Source organism: Hemiscyllium ocellatum, chromosome 1 (genome assembly GCF_020745735.1).
Source record: "Hemiscyllium ocellatum isolate sHemOce1 chromosome 1, sHemOce1.pat.X.cur, whole genome shotgun sequence".
Taxonomy (NCBI): domain Eukaryota; kingdom Metazoa; phylum Chordata; class Chondrichthyes; order Orectolobiformes; family Hemiscylliidae; genus Hemiscyllium; species Hemiscyllium ocellatum.
In genome coordinates this window covers 95728901-95751118 of record NC_083401.1, presented here as the reverse complement: position 1 = coordinate 95751118, position 22218 = coordinate 95728901, and the positions used below count along the sequence as shown (strand labels likewise).

Sequence of the window (22218 nt, the reverse complement as noted above, 5' to 3'; positions counted from 1 at the left end):
ACTGCCTTTGTGGAATTTGCACGCTCTCCCAGTGTCTGCATGGGTTTCCTCTGGGTGCTCCGGTTTCCTCCCACAATCCAAAGATGTGCAGGTTAGGTGAATTGACCATGCTAAATTGCCCATAGTATTCAGGGATGTCTAGGTTCAGTGCATTGGTCAGGTGTAAATGGGTTACTCTTTGGAGGGACAGTGTGGACTTGTTGGGTCGAAAGCCCTGTTGCCACACTGTAGATATTCTAATACAGGAGGCAAGATTAGTAAGTAAGTTGGGAATGACACCAAAATTGGCGGTAGAGTGGACAGCGAAGGAGGTTATCTAAGAGTACAACAGGATCTTGATCAACTTGGATGCTGCCTGAACTGCTGTACTCTTCCACCACCAATGATCCAGACACTGATTTCCAGCATCTGCAGTCATTGTTTTTACCACTTGATCAACTGTACCAGTAGGCCTATGAATGGCAGATAGAGTTTAATTCAGATAAATGTGATGTGTTGCATTTTGGTAAGATAAACCAGGGCAGGTCTTACATAATTAATGGCAGGGCCCAGGAAATTGTTGTTGAACAGACAGACATAGGGATGCAGATACTTCTTTCCTTGAAAGTGGTATCACAGATATTCAGAGTGGTAAAGTCAGCATTTGGCATGCTTGCTTTCATCGGTCAGAGGATTGAGTACAGGAGTTGGGCTGTCATCTTACAGCTGTACAAGACATTGGTGGGGCCACATTTGGAGTAGTGCACACAATCCTAGTATCCCTGCTACAGGAAGGATATTAATAAATTAGAAAGGGTGCAAAAAAGATTTACAAGAATGCTACTGTGACTGGATGGTTTCAGTTATAAGGAGAGGATGGAACTTTTCTTCCCTGGAGTGTTGGGGCTAAGGTGATCTTATGAAGATTTATTAAATCATGAGGGGCATGGATAGGGTGAATATCCAAGATCATTTCCCCCAAGGTAGGGGAGTCAAGAGCTACAAGGTATAGGTTTAAGGAGAGAGGGGATAGATTTAAAAGGGACTTAGAGGAGCAACTTTTTCGACGGAGAGTGATGTGTATATCGAATGAGCTGTCAGAGGAAGTGGTGGAGTGGGTACAAAAACAATATTTAAAAGATATTTGGAAGGTACATAGATAGAAAAGGTTTAGAGTGACACAAGCCAAACACTGGAAAATGGGACTAGTTCAGTTTAGGAAATTTGGTTCAACATGGATGAGTTAGGCCAAAGATCCAGTTTCTGCACAGTCTGGCTCTATAATTATTCAAATGAGTAACAAAGCTAAGTCATTGATGAAGAGTGTGTGAAAATGCTTAAACTACTTGAAACTCAATATTCATTGAAGAGGTTGAGGAAGAACATCATAGAGGGATTTGCAAACAACAAGAAGGATACTTGGAAAGCAACTCTAATAGGGAAATCTTAAGTTTAGGGGAGCAGTCAGATGTTCGTGCAACGGCAAGCATGATGCTAAGATGGTATATTATCTCCCTTGATGTCAGAATGCAGCATGTCACTCAGCAGCTGCACAAAATGCTGGCAGTTAGGGGAAGGCAGAACAACTAGAGGTTGTGATAAATATTAGTACTGACAGCATGGGTAGACAGGAGAAGATACTATAGGTAGATTTTAAGAAGCTAGATAACAGTCTTAAGAGACAGAATCTGATAGGTAATAATCTACTCCACAGATCAGTCCCAGCACCACACTCCTGAGAGTATAGAAATAGAATAGCACCAATGAATGTATGGATGTAGACATGGCACAGGAGAGAGGGTTTTTGACTTCTGCGGCAAGTGATATCAGTACTGGTCAGGCAGGCTGCACTTTAATATGGGATGACCCAATATCCTCATGTTTGTAAGTGCTGAGAGAGAGGATTTAAAATAATTTGTTGGAGGAATGGAAACCAGACAGTTGATAGATAAACCAGGTACACAACGCATTGGAAGTTGCAGGCAACATCAGATTAATAAATGGTATGGCATCTTGTAGAATCAAATTAAGAGAAAACAAAGAAAGATCCAATTTAAGTTGACAATGACTACCAGTAAACATGCTAGCCATAGTAAATATGGTGCTATTTGACAGGAGTCACACTAACTTGAGAATATGAAGCTTTGCATTAACAGGGTCTTGGCTCAGAAAAGAGCCAAGTTGCATACTAAGCATTCGTGGACACAAGTTGTTTAGAAAGATAGGAATGATTAGGAAGGAATGAAAGGGGAAAAGATGACAGCATTTAGAGTTCAGATGTCCTGGAGGACTCAAGGACATACTTGCTTTTAATTAAGAAACAAGTGACAACAATGACTGAGAAAGGTAGAGGAACAAATTTGCAGGGAAATAACAGAGAACTGAAAGGATGTTGCAATATAGGAGTTACAATACTCTACTTGCAATCTAGAGCTCTCAACTAGTTATCTGAAGACATGAAGATAATCCACAGCAGCTAGAAAATTCAGATTGAATAAAGAAATTAAAAAGCTAGCCTCAACAATGACTATGAAACTACTAGAATATCATTAAATTCTATGTGATTTGCTTTGGCTTTTCAGGGAGAGAAATCTGCCCTACGTATTCCAGATCCATAGCACTTTGGCTGACACTTAACTGCCCTCTGTAGCTTAGCTTGCTTCTTCCTTACATTCAAGACAATGACAGCTTACCTTCACCTTCTCAAGGGCATTTGGGAAGGACACTAAATGCTGGCTTTGCCAGTGCATGCCCACCTTATACATAAAATTATATAGAACAATGATACATTGAGGAAACAAACAATCCCAGACCTGTCATCAAGCAATTTCAAAAGGTAAGGAGAATAGTATCAGATCCATATGTGAGGAGCAAACATGCATTAAAGCCAGAGCCTTCACCCATCCCCGCAATAGTAACTTGACGTATTATAGTTGCAGCTGAAAAATGTGTTGCTGGAAAAGCGCAGCAGGTCAGGCAGCATCAAAAGAGCAGGAGAATCGACATTTCGGGCATAAGCCCTTCTTCAGCTCTAATCTCCAGCATCTGCAGTCCTCACTTTCTTCTAGTATTACAGTTGCAATCAGATCTGCAAATCAAGATTTGGTCTAATCATAGAATCCCGACAGTATGGAAGCAGGCCACAGCACTCCTCTGAGGAGCATCCACCTAGACCCACTCCCCTAACCTATCTCTGTAACCCTGCATTGTCATGGTTATTCTATCCAGCCTGCACGTTGCTGAACACTATGGACTGTGGGAGGAAACCGGAACACCTGGAGAAAATCTACATGGGGAAAATGTGCAGACTTCACACAGACAGTCACCTACGGTTGGAATCAAACCTGGTTCCCTGGCGCTATGAGGCAGCAGTGCTAACCACTGAGGCACTGTGCCACCCACATCGCATGAAATACTAACTGATCTTCTTTCTGAACAGTCAGAGTGTTACAGTCATACAGCATAGAAACAGACTCTTTAGTCCAACCAGTGCATGCCAAACACAATCCTAAACTAAAATAGCTCCACCTGCATGCACTTGGTCCACACCCCTCCAAACAATTCTTATTCACAGACTATTCCAAGTATTTTTTAAATGCTGTAACTGCAAAAATCTTATACTACTGAACTGCAATAACTATATTAAATCTAGAAGCAAGCTTGCAATCTCAGGAGCAGCTACAAGATCCATACTACTCAGTCCCCCATTTGTTTTTTCACTCTAAGTTAATCGAGAATCCAGAGTTATCATAATGAAAGGCTCTAATTAATTTGTTATAAACAAATAACTGTCAAAATCACATTGAGAGTCAGAATATTCTGAAACATGTTTCAGAGGATCTACTTGGCCAGCACATTTCCAGCTGAAAATGTGTTGCTGGAAAAGCGCAGCAGGTCAGGCAGCATCCAAGGAGCAGGAGAATCAATGTTTCGAGCATGAGCCTGAAGAAGGGCTCCTGCCCGAAACGTTGATTCTCCTGCTCCTTGGATGCTGCCTGACCTGCTGCGCTTTTCCAGCAACACATTTTCAGTTCTGATCGCCAGCATCTGCAGTCCTCACTTTCTCCCAGTATATTTCCAGTCCAACAGGGAATTGTGCAATGCTGGACGTGAGTCAATTCACCCTAACTTGGAATTATATTTCCATTCCTTCATTGTCACTTGGTCTAAATCCTGGAACTCCTTTCCTAATAGTACTGAGAATGTAACTAAACTAATGAACTGCAATCGTTCAAAAGGAGCAGTAAGTAGGTCTGTAATAAATGTTGGCCTCACAAGCAATGCACACATCCAAGAACATTTCTTTTTAAAACTTCAAGAAAATCAATTGAGCTTTTTTGATGACAGTAACCTAGTTGATGTGGTCTGTACAGCCTTCTAAAAGGATTTGATAAAGTACTACACAATTGGTTTGGCCAAGCAGTTGGAACTGAAGGAATAAAAGACAGTAATAGCACAGATGTGAAATTGGCCACATAACAGAAAACAGAGGAAAAAGATGTTTTTTGGACTGGGAATCCCAAGGGTCAGTACAAGAATGACAGCTTGGTTTGGCATATATCAATGACCTAACGGGATACAAGGTATCAAAATTTACAAGTGACAAAACCTAGAAGAGAACTGTGAGGAGGAAGCGGACACAGATAGGCTGGGGGAATTAGTAGACATAGCATAGAGAACATTTAAATTAGAACAGTGTGAAGTAATGCTTTTGGAACAGAAGAACAAAGAGAAGCAATATAAATTAAAGCATGTCATTCTTTGCAAAAACAAAGAAATGGAGAGATATGAACACATCATTGATGCTGGCTAGACAGGTTGAGAAAATGGTCATAAACTAAAGCATTCTGGATCCTGGGCTTTATAAACACAGGCACCAAGTATAAAAACAGGTTTATTAATTAAATGGTAAATCTTTCAACAAGAATATGGAATCCAATCTGCACTGCACTTTTGGAAGGATATGAAAAAATAGAGATGGCTCCAAAATTGAGGAATTTCAGATTGGAGAAATTGGGTTTATTCTCATTCAAGAACCTTGGAAGGGTATTCAATAAGGGTGTTCAAAATGCCAACAGTCTGGGCAGAATAAAGAAAAGTTGTTCTCTAATTAAAAGATTGAGAATAACAGGACAGATTTTTAGTGTGAATAGCAAAGGCAGCAAACCCAACTTGAAAAATTTTTTTTTTACTCAGACAGTATCTATAAACTGCAATGAGTCTGGAGGCATACTCAGTCATAGCCTTCCAAAATATTCTTCTTGGACACGTTTCAAAGTGAACATTTTTTTTAGTTTTTTGAGGAAGTAACAAAGAGGGTTGACGAGGGCAGAGCTATAGATGTGATCTATATGGATTTCAGTAAGGCATTCGACAAGGTTCCCCATGGGAGATTGATTAGCAAGGTTAGATTTCACGGAATACAAGGAGAACTAGCCATTTAGATACAGAACTGGCTCAAAGGTAGAAGACAAAGGGTGGTGGTGAAGGGTAGTTTTTCAGGCTGGAGGCCTGTGACCAGTGGAGTGCAACAAGGATCGATGCTGGGTCCTCTACTTTTTGTCATTTACATAAATGATTTGGATGTGAGCATAAGAGGTACAGTTAGTAAGTTTGCAGATGATACCAAAATTGGAGGTGTAGTGGACAGCGAAGAGGGTTACCTCAGATTACAACAGGATCTGGACCAGATGGGCCAATGGGCTGAGAAGTGGCAGATGGAGTTTAATTCAGATAAATGCGAGGTGCTGCATTTTGGAAAAGCAAATCTTAGTAGGACATATACACTTCATGATAAGGTCCATGGGAGTGTTGCTGAACAAAGAGTGCAGGTTCATAGCTCCTCGAAAGTGGAGTCGCAGGTAGATAGGATAGTGGAGAAGGCATTTGATATGTTTTCTTTTATTGGTCGGAGTACTGAGTGTAGGAATTGGGAGGTCATGTGTACAAGACATTGGTTAGGCCACTGTTGGAATATTGCGTGCAATTCTGGTTTCCTTCCTATCAGAAAGATGTTGTGAAACTTGAAAGGGTTCATAAAAGATTTACAAGGATGTTGCCAGGGTTGGAGGATTTGAGCTATAGGGAGAGGCTGAACAGGCTGGAGCTGTTTTCCTTGGAGCGTCGGAAGCTGAGGGGTGATCTTATAGAGGTTTACAAAATTATGAGGGGCATGGATAGAGTAAATAGACAAAGTCTTTTCCCTGGGGTTGGGGAGTCCAGAACTAGAGGGCATAAGTTTTGGGTGAGAGGGGAAAGATATGAAAGAGACCTTAAGGGGCAACTTTTTCACACAGAGAGTGGTACATGTATGGAATGAGCTGCCAGAGGAAGTGATGAAGGCTGGTACAATTGCAACATTTAAAAGGCTTTTGGATGGGTATATGAATAGGAGGGGTTTGGAGAGATATGGGCTGGGTGTTGGCAGGTGGGACTAGATTGGGTTGGGATATCTGGTCGGTATGGACAGGTTAGACCGAAGGGTCTGTTTCCATGCTGTACATCTCTATGACTCTAAATTCACCAGGCTACAGGGAAAGAGCAGGGGAGTAGGACATGTTTTGTTCTTAGCCATTTTAAGATTCTAAAAACATGCAGGACTTCATACAAGCAGACACTGCAAATGAGGCGCTAAAATTTACTGAAATGCCTATGTTTTTCCCATACCTGAAGATAGTATATATCCAATACAATTACCTTTATACACATAATGATAATATCCATAAATGATTACAGTGAGTAACACTTCGTAAGAATACACAGGCCATAAATCAAAACGAAACCAAAAAGGAAACATGCAAAGAGCACAACACCATGATCCACTACAACCTGGTGAGGAACCTACATCTTTACTCAGCTGTCCCTCACAGGTCCAAGAGGTGAGATACATTACACTGAACATCACTTAAAAGGGCGTTTTTCTCTTTCTTTATTTATTTATTTTAAATGATGCTGATCTACTGTTCCCATCATCTGCAGATCAGTGTAAAAAAAAACCTCCTCTGCTCTGCTCGCAGCTGACTTTGACGGAGTCAGACTGCTAGCTACAGGCGAGGCAAAATCGGACTATCAACAAAAATTTATCCGGGCGAGGGACCGGAAAACATGTCAGTCATCCCGAGCGGTCAGTCACTGTCACTGTCACTGTCACTGTCACTGTCACTGCCCGTCAACACAGTGTCACCCGGCCACAGGAGCTCAGCCGCCTCTCCCCCTCCTCCGCCCCCTTGCCGCTCCCTCCCGTCGCTCTCCGCTTTATCCCCCGCCGCGATTTTTCGGTCGTTCTTACACAGTGACGTGTCCTGATCCCCGCACCACCACCGGGTCGGGTACGTATTTCAGAAGCTGCTCCTCCAGCGCTCGCTCCTCGTCTTCCTCTTCTTCATAGATCGCATCGAAATCCGCCATGATCATCCCGGAGGCCGCAAGCTCCATAGAGACACCGCGCGCTGGCCAGCGGCCCGCCCTCAAACCTCGCGAGAGCTCCCCACTTCCTCGCCGCCTGGGAAGTGACGTAAACGTCGCGCGGCCAGTCTCCTAAGAAACGTTTCAGCGTCTTGTTACATTTCTGGGAGTGACAGCTCGGCCACTGCACTGACAATCAGCCAGCTTCCAGCAGCATCGCGATTGCACCTACTGGACCATTGCTGTGGCGCTTTAAGTGCCAGTCTAAATACTTATTCAATGGTGTGAGAGTTTCCGTCTCTACCACCCTCTCAGGCAGTGAGTTAGAGATAGTGGAAAAATATCTTCATTAAATCCTAGTTAAACCTTAATCTTAAATCTTGCAAACAGCAAGGGACCGAGCACTGAGCCCTGCTTACACCATTGGACGCAAGTTTTCAGTCAGAAAAACAGCTTTAGACCATAATCCTCTGCCTCCTGATGCTTACGCGGTTTTGAATCCAATTTGAAAATGTGTTGCTGGTTAAAGCACAGCAGGTCAGGCAGCATCCAAGGAATAGGAAATTCGACGTTTCGGGCATAAGCCCTTCATCAGGAATGAACCCAATTTGTCAATTGACCTAGACCACGGGCTCTTACATTCTTAAACAATCTCCAAGCATGACCTTGCCAAAAGCCTTATTGAAGTCGATGCAGACTACCTTCAGTGCACTACCTCATCCATATATCTAGTAATTTCACCAAAAAGTTCAATCAAACCTGTCAAGATAATCTCTCCTGACAAAGCCATACTGACTATTTCTGATTAATTTTGTCTGTCCATGTGGAGATTAATTGTATATTAAATTTTTTACCAATATTTTCTCAACCGCTGATGTTGGAAAATTTGGAAATATTAATAGAAATCTCATTACATAAAATATAAATACTTTATTATTTCTATACTTATTTAACCTACAATTGCCATAATTTAGTGCCAAACATTGCAAGTTCACTCTCAGTAACATTTAGTATTCTGGTATAAATTCATCAAACATCTTCATTTTTCGGGTGATATGAGTGCCACTGGCTGGAGCAACTTTATTGCCCATCCCTAATTACCCTTGAGAAGGTGGTAGTAAACTCTTTCTTAAACCATTGCAAATCATTGAATGGATACACCGTAATGCTGTTACAGAAAGGGAGCCAGGAATTTTGATCCAGTGACAGTGGGAATGGTAAATAATTCCAAGTCAGGATGGTACATGAACCTGGAGGCAAACTTGCAGTTTTAGTGTTACCTACCCGTGTCCTTCTAGATAGCAGAGATTGCAGGTATAGATGATGTTGAAGAAGCCTTGACAAGTTTCTGCACTGTATCTTGCAGATAATACAGATGTTACCATTGAGAGTCCATGATGATGGAGTGAACATTTGTTTGGTTGATGCGGTATTAATACAGTGGGCTGCTTTATTCTTGAAGGTGTTGAAATTCCTGAGTGTTGTTTGACCTGTATTCAGAGTATAATGTTGACTCTTGACTTAAAACTTGTAAACATGAAAAGACTCAAGAAAGTCAAGGGGTGAGTTATTCCCATGGAGTTCCCAACATCTGACCTGCTCTTGTAAATACAGCATTTGTACGACTGGTCCAGTTAAACTTTTGCCCGAAACGTCGATTTTACTGCTCCTCTGATGTCTGCCTGAACTGCTGTGCTTTTCCAGCACCACTCTAATCTAGACTCTGGTTTCCAGCATCTGCAGTCATTATTTTTACCCAGTTAAACTTCTGGTCAAAGATGATCTCCAGGGAATATTGAAATTCTCATCTATTGACATCTGGTTAGGAGATGAGAATCTCCTTTGCAGATGGTCATTGCCAGAGACTTTGCAAGGATAGTACTTGCCACTTATCAGCCTAAGATAATTCTGGACCAGACAGTCATATTTTGCTGCCATCTGTCAATGAATGAGTAACTTTTATACTTAATGATTTGGAGGTGCTGGTTTTGGACTGGGGTGTACAAAGTTAAAAACACAACACCAGGTTATAGTCCAACAGGTTTATTTTGAAGTACTCGCTTTCGGAGTCCTGCTCCTTCATCAGCAGCATAAATATAAATAGTCCTAATATGAAATTTTATCTAATACGAAGTCTTATTCAACCCATATTCCCTGATTTTTTTCAGTGAGTGAATTCCTCCTCAGATACCCCTCAACCTCCTGAGTGACCTATTGAAAACCTTACAATAAGCCCCACCATTAATGCAAATCAGATTCAAATGTTTCAATCATGAAACAGTTAAAGTAACACTTTGAAGCAGATTTGAACAAGAGATAGAGAGTTGTGAATTTGAAGAATTCACTATCCCAGAGTATAATGGATGCTGGGACACTGAGTAAAGTTAAGGAGGAGATAGAAGATTTTTAATTAGTATTGGGGAACAGGCAGGAAAATGGATTTGAGGCCAAGATGAAATCAGTCATGATGGTGTTGAATAGTTGAGTGGGTGCATGGGACTGAATAGTCTATTCTTGCTCCTAGTTCTTATATTTGTATTTTTCTAATCAAGCTGTTCAGAGATGTTATTACACTTCCTTGGAACAGGTGGGATTTGAACCCAAATCTCTCAGTCCAGAGAGAGGGACACTACCACTGCACCACAAGAGGGCCAGTTCTTATGTTCATATGTACAGTTAGTGGAGATTTTCACCTGAAGCTCATTGAGTTAAATTTTATTTGAGCTCTCTGTTGTCACACTGTTAAATGGTTTTTTGATGTCAAAATCACTCACTCTTATTTCCTCTCTGAAATTTATTTATTTTGTGTACATTTTAATCAAGGCTGTAATGGGATTTGGAGCCTAGTGGCCCAAAACCAAAACTGAACAGAATTTTGGTGAGTAAGTGCTGCTGGATGAAAAGGTCAGCTACATTCTTCATCACTTGGTTGATGATTGAGGGTAGTGGAGTTGTCCTAATTTTTGTGCATAGGGCATACCTGGAAAATGTTTCTCTTTATTGGGTAGATTCCAACATTGAAGTTGTACTGAAGCAGCTTGGCAAACAGGAGGTGTCTAAAATATTGTCTGAAAGGTGTGGTTCAATGAGCATGAGTATGCTTAGCTGTTGCTTAATTAGTCTCTGAGACAGCTCTTCCAAATCTTGGTGTGAGGCCTATACATTAGTGAGGAGGTCTTCTCAGGACCAAAAGGGCAGCATATGTCTTTTTCACAATTAGTGTCTCGGTTGAAGCAAGTTTGTCATCTGCTTTTAGTCTTGTTAAAATATTTAATGGAGCTTTGATACAACTTGAGGTAATTTGAGAGAGCAGTTTAAAGTCAAGTATATTGCTATGGTCTGGAATTACATGCAAGTCAGACCAAGTAAGGATGTGGATATCCTTCCCCTAAAGGGTGTCAGTGAAACAGACTTTTTTTTATGACAATCTGGTCATTTTTATGGTGGCCATTACTGGAAATGTCTTTTTCTTAGTAACTTAAGATTTACTAACTTAACTGAGTTTGAAATTCCCAGCTGTTATGGTGGGATTTAAGCTCACTTCTCCAGATTGCTGGTTCAGCAACATAACCACTAAGATACTGTATATTAAGTTTTTTTGCCAACAGATATAAGTGGTTCTATGATTTTATCAGAGTGATTACTCTGAAAGTCAATTCCACAGCTGGATGGAGCTGATTCACCCCTTGCCCTCCATATTGTTAGTGACTTCATGGCATTAGTTTTTAACCATGCTGCACCCATTTTAGGAGATAATCAATAATCAGAAACCATAAAGCATACTATCCCCAATAAACACATCAAAAACATTTACGACCCTGTTTTTTGCCTTTCCCTTTTACTGACAAACACACAAATTAGCTAAAGTACATGCACCATTCGAATGAGTAATAAGATCACATGCTCATACATTTATTGCTCATTTTTATTTCCTATTCAAAATACAGTTTTTCACATGTAGATTCCCAATTAGCAATGCATGCCTGATATTTAATGTACTAGAAACACTGTGCTCGAGTTATTATCAGGCTTTCTGGAAAAATTTAAAGTACAAATTGGTTATCAAAGCTTATATTTTCAACTTAATGCCTTATTTTCAATGTATCACCTATCATTTGATGTGCAGCCAAGCCAGGTTTACCAACCAGTTTTCTGCATTGGTTGGAAATATGTAACTCAAAATAGATGGCTGTATTGAATTTTGTAGTGGTGGGAATGAATGTTTAAGGTGATATATGCAATGCCAATCAAGTGGAATTATTTTTGTGGATAGTGTGCAGCTTCTTGAGTGTTATCGAAGTAGCACTCAATAAAACAAGTATACAGGATTCCATTGCAAGCTTGACTTGTGCATTGAAGAGGATGGGCAGATTTTGAAAGTCAGGAGGTGAGTTACTTGCCACGTCTTTCTCAATATTTACCCTGTTGTTGTAGCTAAATGGGCCAATCTAGTTCATATTTTGGTGAATGATCCTCTCTTTCACCCACTGACGAAGTTCTCCTCCTCTCTCTCACCACCCCCTCGGCTCACAGCCTCATTCCTGATGAAGACCTTTTGCCTGAAAGGTCGATTCTCCTGCTCCTCAGATGCTGCCTGACCTGTTGTGCTTTTCCAGCACCACACTCTCGACTCTAATCTCCAGCATTTGCAGTCCTCACTTTCACCTTGTTGATAGAGGGGGACCCAGTGATGGTGATGCCATTGAATATGGAGAAAACATGGCTAGATTCTCTTTTAATAGAAATGGTCATTGCCTGGCACTTGTGTACAGAATTTACTTAACGCTTGTTAGCTTATGCCTGAATATTGTCCAGGTTTTGCTATATATGAACACAGACTGTTTCAGAATCTGAGGAGTCAATTGAGTGGCACTGAACACAAGTGAATATTTTTACTTCTGACCTTGTGATATAGCAAAAGGTCATTGATAAAGTACAGTAACTGAAAATGGTTGGGCCTAAGACACTACCTTGAGAAACTCAGGACTGACATCCTGGAGCTGAGGTGATTCACTTACAATAACCACAACAATTTTCCTTTGACTTAGGTGTGATTCCAACTAGCAGAGTGTTTTCTGATTCCCATTGACTCCTGTTTTTCTATGGCTCCTTAATGTCATGATTGGTCAAAATGCTTCATGGTCAAGAACAGTTACTCACACTTTCCCTCTGGACTTCAGCTATTCTGTCCACATTTGGACCAAGATTTTAATAAGTCAAACAACTAACTAGCCCTTCTGGCACCCAAGCTGAGCACAGGTTATAACTGTGTAACTGCCATTTGTTAGGACTGTCAACCACATCTTTCAGCACTTTGCTGATATTTGAGAATGGACTGATATGGTGCTATTTGCCTGGGTTGGATTTGTCCTGCTCTTTATGGATTGGACATTCCAGTTCTGAATAAGGGCCACTGGACCAAAAACATTAACTCTGCTTTCTTTCCACAGATGCTGCCGGATCTGCTGAGTTTATCAGACAATTTCTGTTCCTGTGCCAGATTTCCAGCATCTGCAGGTCTTTCGTTTTCTTTTGGCAACTAGTTCCAGATGATAGCTTCAACCAGTTAATGCTGGAGAGGTGGAAGTCCTGCTTCAGCATGTGCTCTAAAGGGTAACAACACTAATTGGAGTTCAAGACCACTTTCCAGTTAAAGGATAGGTGTGAGCTTTATTTCAAGGGCGTATTGCTGGAAGTAAGTATACATTTTATTATTTCTAGAACATGATAACTTTGTATTTATTAACACATTATTGAGAAGCCATGCTAATATGGTAACAGAGTTATTATATTACTGGACTGGAATCCAGAAATATGGATTAAAGACCTGAAGCCTTAATTTTTTTTAACTTCAATAAATGAAATAACTCTGGAATTAAAAACTAGTATCAGTTGTTATTGTCAAAACAAACCTACTTCATTAACTTACTTCAGGAAATGGTTGTCCTTATTCTGCCCGGATATGACTCCAGACCAAATGCAAAGTGATTTTTTTCTTAATCTTAACTGTCTTCTGAAATGACTTAGTAAGCCACTCATTGTATCAACACTACACAATACAGTACTAAGAATATTAATCAGATAGAGCACTAAGCAAAAGTGCAATGAGCCCAGTTGACCCTGCAAAATCCTTCTTACTAACATCTGAGGAAATGTGCCAAAAAATGGGAGACCAGTCCCATAGACTTGTCGTAAAACATCCAGACAAAGTTATCATCTTTGTTTTTTCTAAAAGATGTTCCCTTTTGGGAGGCAGTGTTTTAAAATTAAAAAGGGCAGACCTTTTTAGGACAAAGATGAGGAGAAGTTTTTATAGAACATAGAACATAGAACATAGAAGGATACAGCGCAGTACAGGCCCTTCGGCCCTCGATGTTGCGCCGACCGAGTCCTACCTAACCTATACTAGCCCAATAACTTCCAAATGCCTATCCAATGCCCGCTTAAATGAACATAAAGAAGGAGAGTTCACCACTGATACGGGCAGGGCATTCCATGAACTCACAACCCGCTGTGTGAAGAATCTACCCCTAACATCTGTCCTATACCTACCACCCCTTAATTTAAAGCTATGTCCCCTAGTAACACCTGACTCCATTAGCGGTAAAAGGTTCTTAGTATCTACCCTATCTAAACCCCTAATCATCTTATACACTTCTATCAGATCTCCCCTAAACCTTCTCTTCTCCAATGAGAACAGCCCCAAGTGCCTCAGCCTTTCCTCATACGATCTTCCTACCATTCCAGGCAACATCCTGGTAAACCTCCTCTGCACTCGTTCTAAAGCTTCCACATCCTTCCTATAGTATGGCGACCAAAACTGCACACAATACTCCAGATGAGGCCTCACCAGAGTCTTATACAACTGCAACATGACCTCAGGACTCCGGAACTCAATTCCTCTGCCAATAAAGCCCAGTACACCATATGCCTTCCTCACAGCACTATTTACCTGGGTGGCAACTTTCAGAGATCTGTGTACATAGACACCAAGATCCCTCTGCTCATCCACACTACCAAGTAGCCTACCATTAGCCCAGTAATCCATCATCTTGTTATTCCTACCAAAGTGAACGACTTCGCACTTAGCTACATTGAATTCCATTTGCCACATTTCCGCCCAGCTCTGCAACTTATCTATATCCCGCTGTAACCTACCACTTCCTTCCTCACTATCCACAACTCCACCGACTTTTGTGTCATCCGCAAACTTGCTTACCCAGCTTTCAAGTCCTTCCTCTAGATCATTTATAAAGATAACAAAAAGCAATGGTCCCAAAACAGATCCTTGTGGTACACCGCTAGTAACTGCGCTCCAAGATGAACATAATCCATCAACTACTACCCTCTGTCTCCTTCCAGCCAGCCAATTCCTAATCCAAACCTCTAATGTATCCTCAATGCCATACCTCCGAAGTTTTAGCATTAGCCTACCATGGGGAACCTTATCGAACGCCTTACTAAAATCCATATACACAACATCTACTGCTTTACCCTCATCCACTTCCTTAGTCACCTTCTCAAAGAACTCAATAAGGTTTGTGAGGCACGACCTGCCCTTCACAAAACCATGCTGGCTATCCCTGATCACGTTATTCCTACCCAGATGTTCATAAATCTTATCCCTTACCATTCTCTCTAAGACTTTGCCCACCACTGAAGTCAGACTCACTGACTTTTCTCTCAGAAGATTAAAGTCAAAAAATGTGATGCTGGAAAAGCACAGCATATCAGGCAGCATCTGAGACGCAGAAGAGTCAATGTTTTGGAGATAAGCCCTTCATTCCATACAAAGGTATGCATGAGAGTTCCTAGAAGCATGGCATTCCAACTGGAATGCTATCAACAAACACATCGACTTGGACCCCATCTACCCTGAGGTTCAATCACAAAGAACAAGAAAAGACAACACCAACACAGACAATGACATCCCCAGGAAATGACATCACCTACCCAAGGAAACCTAAGCACATAAATAGAAAGTGGGACATAACAACAGTGCTTCATCGGATGCTCACTGATGATGTTACCTAGTATAGTGACAAACGTCTGAAAGCAAACCTTCCAGCTCAGCGAGCAAACTTACATCCAGAACCTCAACCTGAGCTACAAAATATTCTCAAGACTTGCTAACTTTGGAGCTCTTTGCCTCAAAAGGTGGTGTAAATGGGGTCATTGACTATTTTTAAGGCAGATGTGGATAGATTCCTGTTAGGCAAAGGAATTGAAATTTATCAGGGACAGATGGAAATAAGCAATTTACAAACAATATAGCTATGATTTTATTGAATGGTGGTGCAGGTTATGGAATGGTCTACTCTGCTTTTACTTCATTTAACATATGTTTCATAATTGTAGAATACTCAGCCCTCTACTATTACTCCTTGTACAGTCATGACTGTGTGGCCAAATTCAGTCCCAACTCCATTTACAAGTTTGCTTATGATGCCTCCATTGTAGGTCAGATCTTAAACAATGATGAGACAGAGTGCAGGATAGAGATTGAGTGCTTAGTGGCATGGTGGAAAGATGACAATCTGTCCATCAATGTCAACAAAACTAAGGAATTGGTCACTAATTTCAAGAAGTTGAATAGAGGGCACGCCGTTGTCTGCATCGATGGTGCTGAGGTGGAGATGGTCAAGAGCACCAAGTTCCTTGGAGTGATGATCATCACAATCTTTCCTCGTCTACCCATATCAACGCAATGGTCATGAAAGCACAACAACATCTCTACTTCCTCAGGATGCTAAGGAAATTTGATTTATCCACAAGGATTCTGACAATGTTTTATAGATGTAGCATAAAAAGCATCCTATCTAGATGCATCACAGCGTGGTATGGCAACTGCTCTTCTCAAGACCACAAGAAACTACAGAGTCATGAACATAGTCCAGTCCCATCAAGCAAACCTGCCTACCATCCATTGACGCCGTCTATATTTTCTACTGCCGCAGGAAGGCAATCAACATAAACAAAGACCCCTCCCACCCCTGTTATACGATGGGAAGAAGATATAAAAATTTGAATACACTTACGATCAGGTTTAAGAACAGCTTCTTCCCTGCTGTTATCAGACTTCTGAATGGACCTCTCAAATGTTGTAATTTCTCTCTTTCTATCTTCTCTGCAGCTGTATTCTACACATTGTTCTACTACCCTGATGCATTGTGCAGTACAATCTGCCTGTATAGCATGCAAAACAACATTTTCACTGTGTTTCGGTATATATGACGGCAATAAAATCAATCAATCAGTCAATAATCTACACTTTTTGATTATTGTCACTGGATATGTCTCATCTTACCAGCAGAAAAAGTACACCTTCTTTGGCAGTGCATTGGTATATAGTAAGAAGGGATTGGCTCTGGGAATTCTCAATATTGATTCCTGACCCCATGCAGTCTGATGAGGAAAGAAACAGCAGCAGATTAATCACCCCTACTACTTTTTGCAAATGATGAATTCTCATGTTGAACTCCTCCATATTCAAACACCCTTTGGGAAAGACACTGAAGGTGGTAAGGACACCCAAAGCACTCTGGATGGGGGATTTAATTAGCCATCATCAGGAGTGGCTTCATGGCATGAATATGAAGTGAACTTGCCATGATTTTGGAGGACATATTTGCTAGACTGAATGTACATCATATGTTGCGAGAACAAGTAAAAGGAAAAGCTCTGTCTGACCTCACCATTGCCTATTGACATGCATCCATCCATGGCAGCATTCTCAAGAGTGATCACTGCATAGGCTTTGTTGAGAAGACTTTCCATCTTCATACTACGAACAGGGCCAATCAGGTTGTTTGAGGCCACCACTATTTTAAATAGGATAGATTCAGTACAGAACTAGCTGCATCCATAAGGCATTGTGAGCCATTGTCAAACTACAGCTGTAAATTCATAGTCGGGTAAGTCCCTCATTCAACTGTTATCTTTAAACGAAGGAATGATCCCTGGTTCTTTGGAGATTATAGAAGGACTTGCCAGGAGACACATCAAGCCAAACAAAGAATAAGATGACACTTGGTGAACTTACAATACAAGACTACATGTTTGCATAATTGGGAAAGTAGCATGTTTTACACAGATTTGAAGATGCTGGTGTTGGACTGGGGTGTACAAAGTTAAAAATCACACAACACCAGGTTATAGTCCAACAGGTTTAATTGGAAGCACTAGCTTTCGGAGCGACGCTCCTTCATCAGGTGGTTGAGGAGGACACAATTGTAAGGCACAGAATTTATAACAAATGTTTACAGTGTGATGTAACTGAAATTATACATTACTCAAAAACTGCATGAATTCATGCCAGACTCTGTTATCTCACTTTTTAGTTTAGAATCAGTCTAAATATTATGGCACAGACAGAATACACGGGGCTAACACGTTCAACATAGTGTCTAGCTAACACCAATTGTTACAGTTAACCTGAGAATGCAACTTCTTTAAAAAAAAACTTTGTGATTTACACATGGAAGAAGTGAAACTATCATGGTATTTGAACAGATGAAAGACTCAACAAACAATCAAGGTATTTTTCAATGTATAATTTCAGTTACATCACATTGTAAACTTTTGCTATAAATTCTGTGTCTTGCAATTGTGTCCTCCACAACCACCTGAAGAAGGAATGGCGCTCCGAAAGCTCGTATGCTTCCAATTAGACCTGTTGGACTATAACCTGGTGTTGTGTGATATTTAACTTTGTTTTACACAGAATTCAGCAATCCTGCAACAACGCATTGTTTCAAAGCTTTATAGTTTCTAACGGATCCATTCCTGGGCAGTGCTAGACATTCAATAATGGGAACTGAAGTCTCTATTAACATCCCTATTCACAAAGATGGGGAATCCTATCAACAAGTGAGTATAAAAAATATTTGAAAACATCTCTAGCCAAAAGTTCTAAGTGGATGATCTATCTCCACCTGTTTTTTTTTCCCTTTGGTCTTTCATGGGAAATGGGTGTCCACTTGAACTGAGTAACTAACTAGGCTGTTTCAGAAGACAATTAAGAGCCAATTGTATTACTGAGACTGTAGACCAGGTAAAGACAGCAGATTCATTTTCCTAAAGCATACTAGGGAATGAGAGGGGTTTTTAACTGCAATCATTACTAACACTATGTTTCAATTCAGATTTTTGTTTTTACAATTGCCTTTTCATTCCACCAGGTGCTGAAGTGTGATTTGTTCGCAAGCCCCCAGAGATTTAGCCTGGGTTGTTCGATTACTAGCCTAGTGATGTTACCACTATGCTACTATCTTACATACTGAGAGCCCAACTCTCACAGGAACCAGTTTCCAGCTGATTTGATCCACTCAATGTGATATCCAGAAGTGCACTAGTTAGAGCAAAGTTGATAGGCAACATCCTGGCTGTAGTACTGAAGATCTGATTAAAACCCTAGTCCAAACATGAAGAAAAGAGTTGAATTTGTGATTGTCGAAGGCCAATTGTCTCAGCTCCAGGACATCAGTGCAGGATTTCCACATGGTGGTGCTGCTGATAATTGTACAATGGTCAGGTCAATCGGAACACCTCAGCTCAAAAAACAGTCCATACTTGCATGCAGAAAAATTTGGACACAAGTCAAACTTAGGTCGATAACTTGCAAATAATATTCAAGTGCCAGGCAGCAACCATTTCCAAAAGGAGAAAGTCTGGCAACTTGCCTTTGACATTAATACAGTTTCATTGCTGAATACCCCCATCAACATCCTGGTATGCATCTCTGACCAGCCACATAAATACTGTGGCTGCAATAACAAATCAAAAGTTGTGTTCTGCATGTGTGAACCCCCTCTCCAAAAAATTATAATAGCCAGGAGAATGAAGAAATTCCCTTGATTTGTCAGTGGAATATGACTTTAATGGTACTTAGGAAGATTGGCACCACCTCAGAGAAAAACAGTCCTTTTGCATCTAATCCAAAACTATAATCATCCATTCCCTCTTTCACCAGCGGCTGTGGTGCATTCCATTTACCAAAGGCATTGCAGAAACTCACCAAGGTTTCTTCAAACTATCCCCTAAATAAACACGGGACTTCTGTCTCTTAACAAGGTTTGCTAACACATGGACACACAACCACTGAGAAGCTCGCATCCAAGTTATGCTGCATCCTGATTGGGAAATATACTGACATTGTTTCATTGAAGGGGCTGTGGACCAAATCCTAGAAAGTCCAACAGAACAGCTTTATGGAAGTACCTACACCCCATCATCTGGTCAAGGGCAACAAAGGCTGGCCTTTTTCAGTTGCTTATATGAATGAAAAAAGGATCAGGAGCTTGAAGAACATACATACATTCCCGAACAACAATATTTATCAACACCACCAGATGAGCTGTTCACCCTTCACCTTAACTCCTCACGACTGAACCATCCTGTACCCAGTTTATGCCTCACAATTTTAGATTTTGTCACCGGGGAAAACTTAGCAATGGCAAATTGATTCATGATGTATTTTTGAGAGCGTTTGACCTAAATTGATACAGCAAGGTACTCCCTTCAGTAGACAGTAATTTAGCTTACCAGGCAGGTGGGAACATTCACTTCACATGGATTAGTCACACACAACCTTATGCTCAACTCTGGGAAGAGTGAACATTGCGGGGCCAATTTTAACTTCTCTGCCTGAGACAAGCAGGGGTGCAGTCTCCTAAACATAGCAGTGAGTCATTTAGAGTTCCATTTAAGCTGATGTTTCATTTGCCATCATTTTGGTGAAGTCTTCAGATGGATATTCAGAGCGGACTTCTGTTTCTGATGGCAGATTAATTTAAAATGTACAACAAGGTCCTAAAATAGATATCAGATGCTGATTGCAGTCTTGGGGTATAATGTATACTTTGCCTATTGGAAACCAGAACCAAATGCCCTTATTGGAACTCCTAAGGACATAGCTGGAGTTTTGGGGTTAAATTGTTCTTCATTTGTTATTATTCTGGGTCCAAAAAGAAAAGGAATGCATCTCCCAACCTCAGAAATAAATTCCAACCTTCATGGAATCCTCTTTAATAGTTTCAGACTGTCACCTTTCACTATATAGGTCAGCCCAAGCCAAGAGTACTGCATCTGGCATTGATCACTAATATTAAAGTGCTAGAATGGATTCTGAGACAATTACTAGGATAATATTTGGAGTCTTGAGTTATGAGAATGGATTAGAAAGTAAAATGTGTTTAACAGCCTCCTAAAAGGCATGAAAGATAGTACCTCACAAAGGGCAATTAGATAACTTATGGCTAAAAAAAGTACACAAAAACATTCTTAGGTTAAACCACTACAATATTTATTTTTCCATTTACAGGTATTGTGATATCACTGCCTAGGGCAGCATTTATTGCAAAACTCTCTCTGCTCTGGAGAAGCTGATGGTGAGTTACCTTCTTGAATCAGCTTAGAGTTTGGGACGACCATGGTGTGGTTAGGAAAGAAATTACCAGATTTTGACCCAGTGACAATGAAGGAATGATGATATATTTTGAAGTCAGGATGCTGGGTCGCTTGGAAGGGAACTCGCAAGTGGTAGTGTTCCATGTATATGCTGCCCTTATCTTGCTAGATGGTAGTGGTCACCATGTGTTTACAAAGTCCAGTCTAAGGAGCCTTGGTGTATAACTATCATGCTGTTTTAGATGGAAATCAAAACTACTGCCATTATTCATCAATTGCAAAAAATGAATGCTGAAGATAGTGGTTGGGATGTCACTCAAGCAGATTCTGTTGTCCTGGATGGTATTGAGCATCATGAGGGTTGGTAGAATTGCACCCAACTGCACAAGTATACAGTATTTCATCATACTGACTTATACCTTGTTGATAGTTCTACTGGCTTGCTCCTTTAGCCTGGTGCTGTTGCTGAGTTGCCCACCTGCATTCTTCATTGAACTAAAGTTGATTCCTGATTCTTGATTCCTGATGAATGGCTTTTGCCTGTAACGTTGATTGTCCTGCTCCTCGGATGCTGCCTGACCTGCTGTGCCTTTCTAGCACCACTCTAATCTGAATTTGATAATTATGCCTGTGTGAGGGATATGTCAGAACAGCAGGTCTCAGTTTGTGATCAAATTACGTTTCTGCAGCCCAAGAACAAAATAGGGAATTTAAGACAGATGCCTGTAACAGAGGAACCTAAATTAATCATCTTACTCCATTCTGTTTTCAATTGATAGCTGATGTGCACATATACTTTATTTCTAATGAAGGGCTTATGCCCGAAATATCAATTCTCCTGCTCCTCAGATGCTGTCTGACCTGCTGTGCTTTTCCAGCACCACACTCTCAACTCTATCTCCAGCATCCACAGTCCTCACTTTCTACCATATACTTCATTTGCCTAGCTCTATTCCATATCCCTACACTGTTTACCCAAATGAAAATTTATTAAATGGAATTTTTAAACTGACTCAATATCCCCTTCTTTTTGAGAGAGAAGATTCAAGAGCCCAGTGCCTTTGTGTGACAAAGTATTTCTTGCTTTCACTGCTAGAGCACCCAGCTCTGATATTCAGAATATGCACCCTTGTTCTGAATCATCCCACAAGAGAAAATAATTACTCTTTAATTGTTCTGTTGAATTCCCTTATCAGTTTATACATCCTGATTAAGTTACTCCTCTACTACTTAAATTCAATGAGTAGGGCAATTTGCATTTTTGGGGCATCTTTAATTAATAAGCTTCTTCAAGATCCTACACAGGAATACATTCAAACAAAATTGACATCAAGACAAAGATCAAAGAGGTAGATTTTAAATCAAGTCTTAAAGGAGGTCACAGAAGTGGAGAAGCTGAGCATTTTAAGGAGCAACTTCCAAAGTTTG

The 22218-nt window shown here is 40.7% G+C and overlaps 1 protein-coding gene across 1 annotated transcript in view; it reads right to left on the bottom strand.

The window, feature by feature from the left end:
* Nucleotides 1–7455, bottom strand: part of LOC132819342 (cysteine-rich hydrophobic domain-containing protein 2) — a 56790-nt gene extending 49335 nt beyond the window's left edge. Inside the window, exon 1 of the mRNA XM_060830801.1 lies at nt 7268–7455. Coding sequence (XP_060686784.1) covers nt 7268–7413 — 146 coding nt within the window. The 5' untranslated portion in view covers nt 7414–7455. The remainder of the gene's footprint in view (nt 1–7267) is intronic.
* Nucleotides 7456–22218: the final 14763 nt, after the last annotated feature.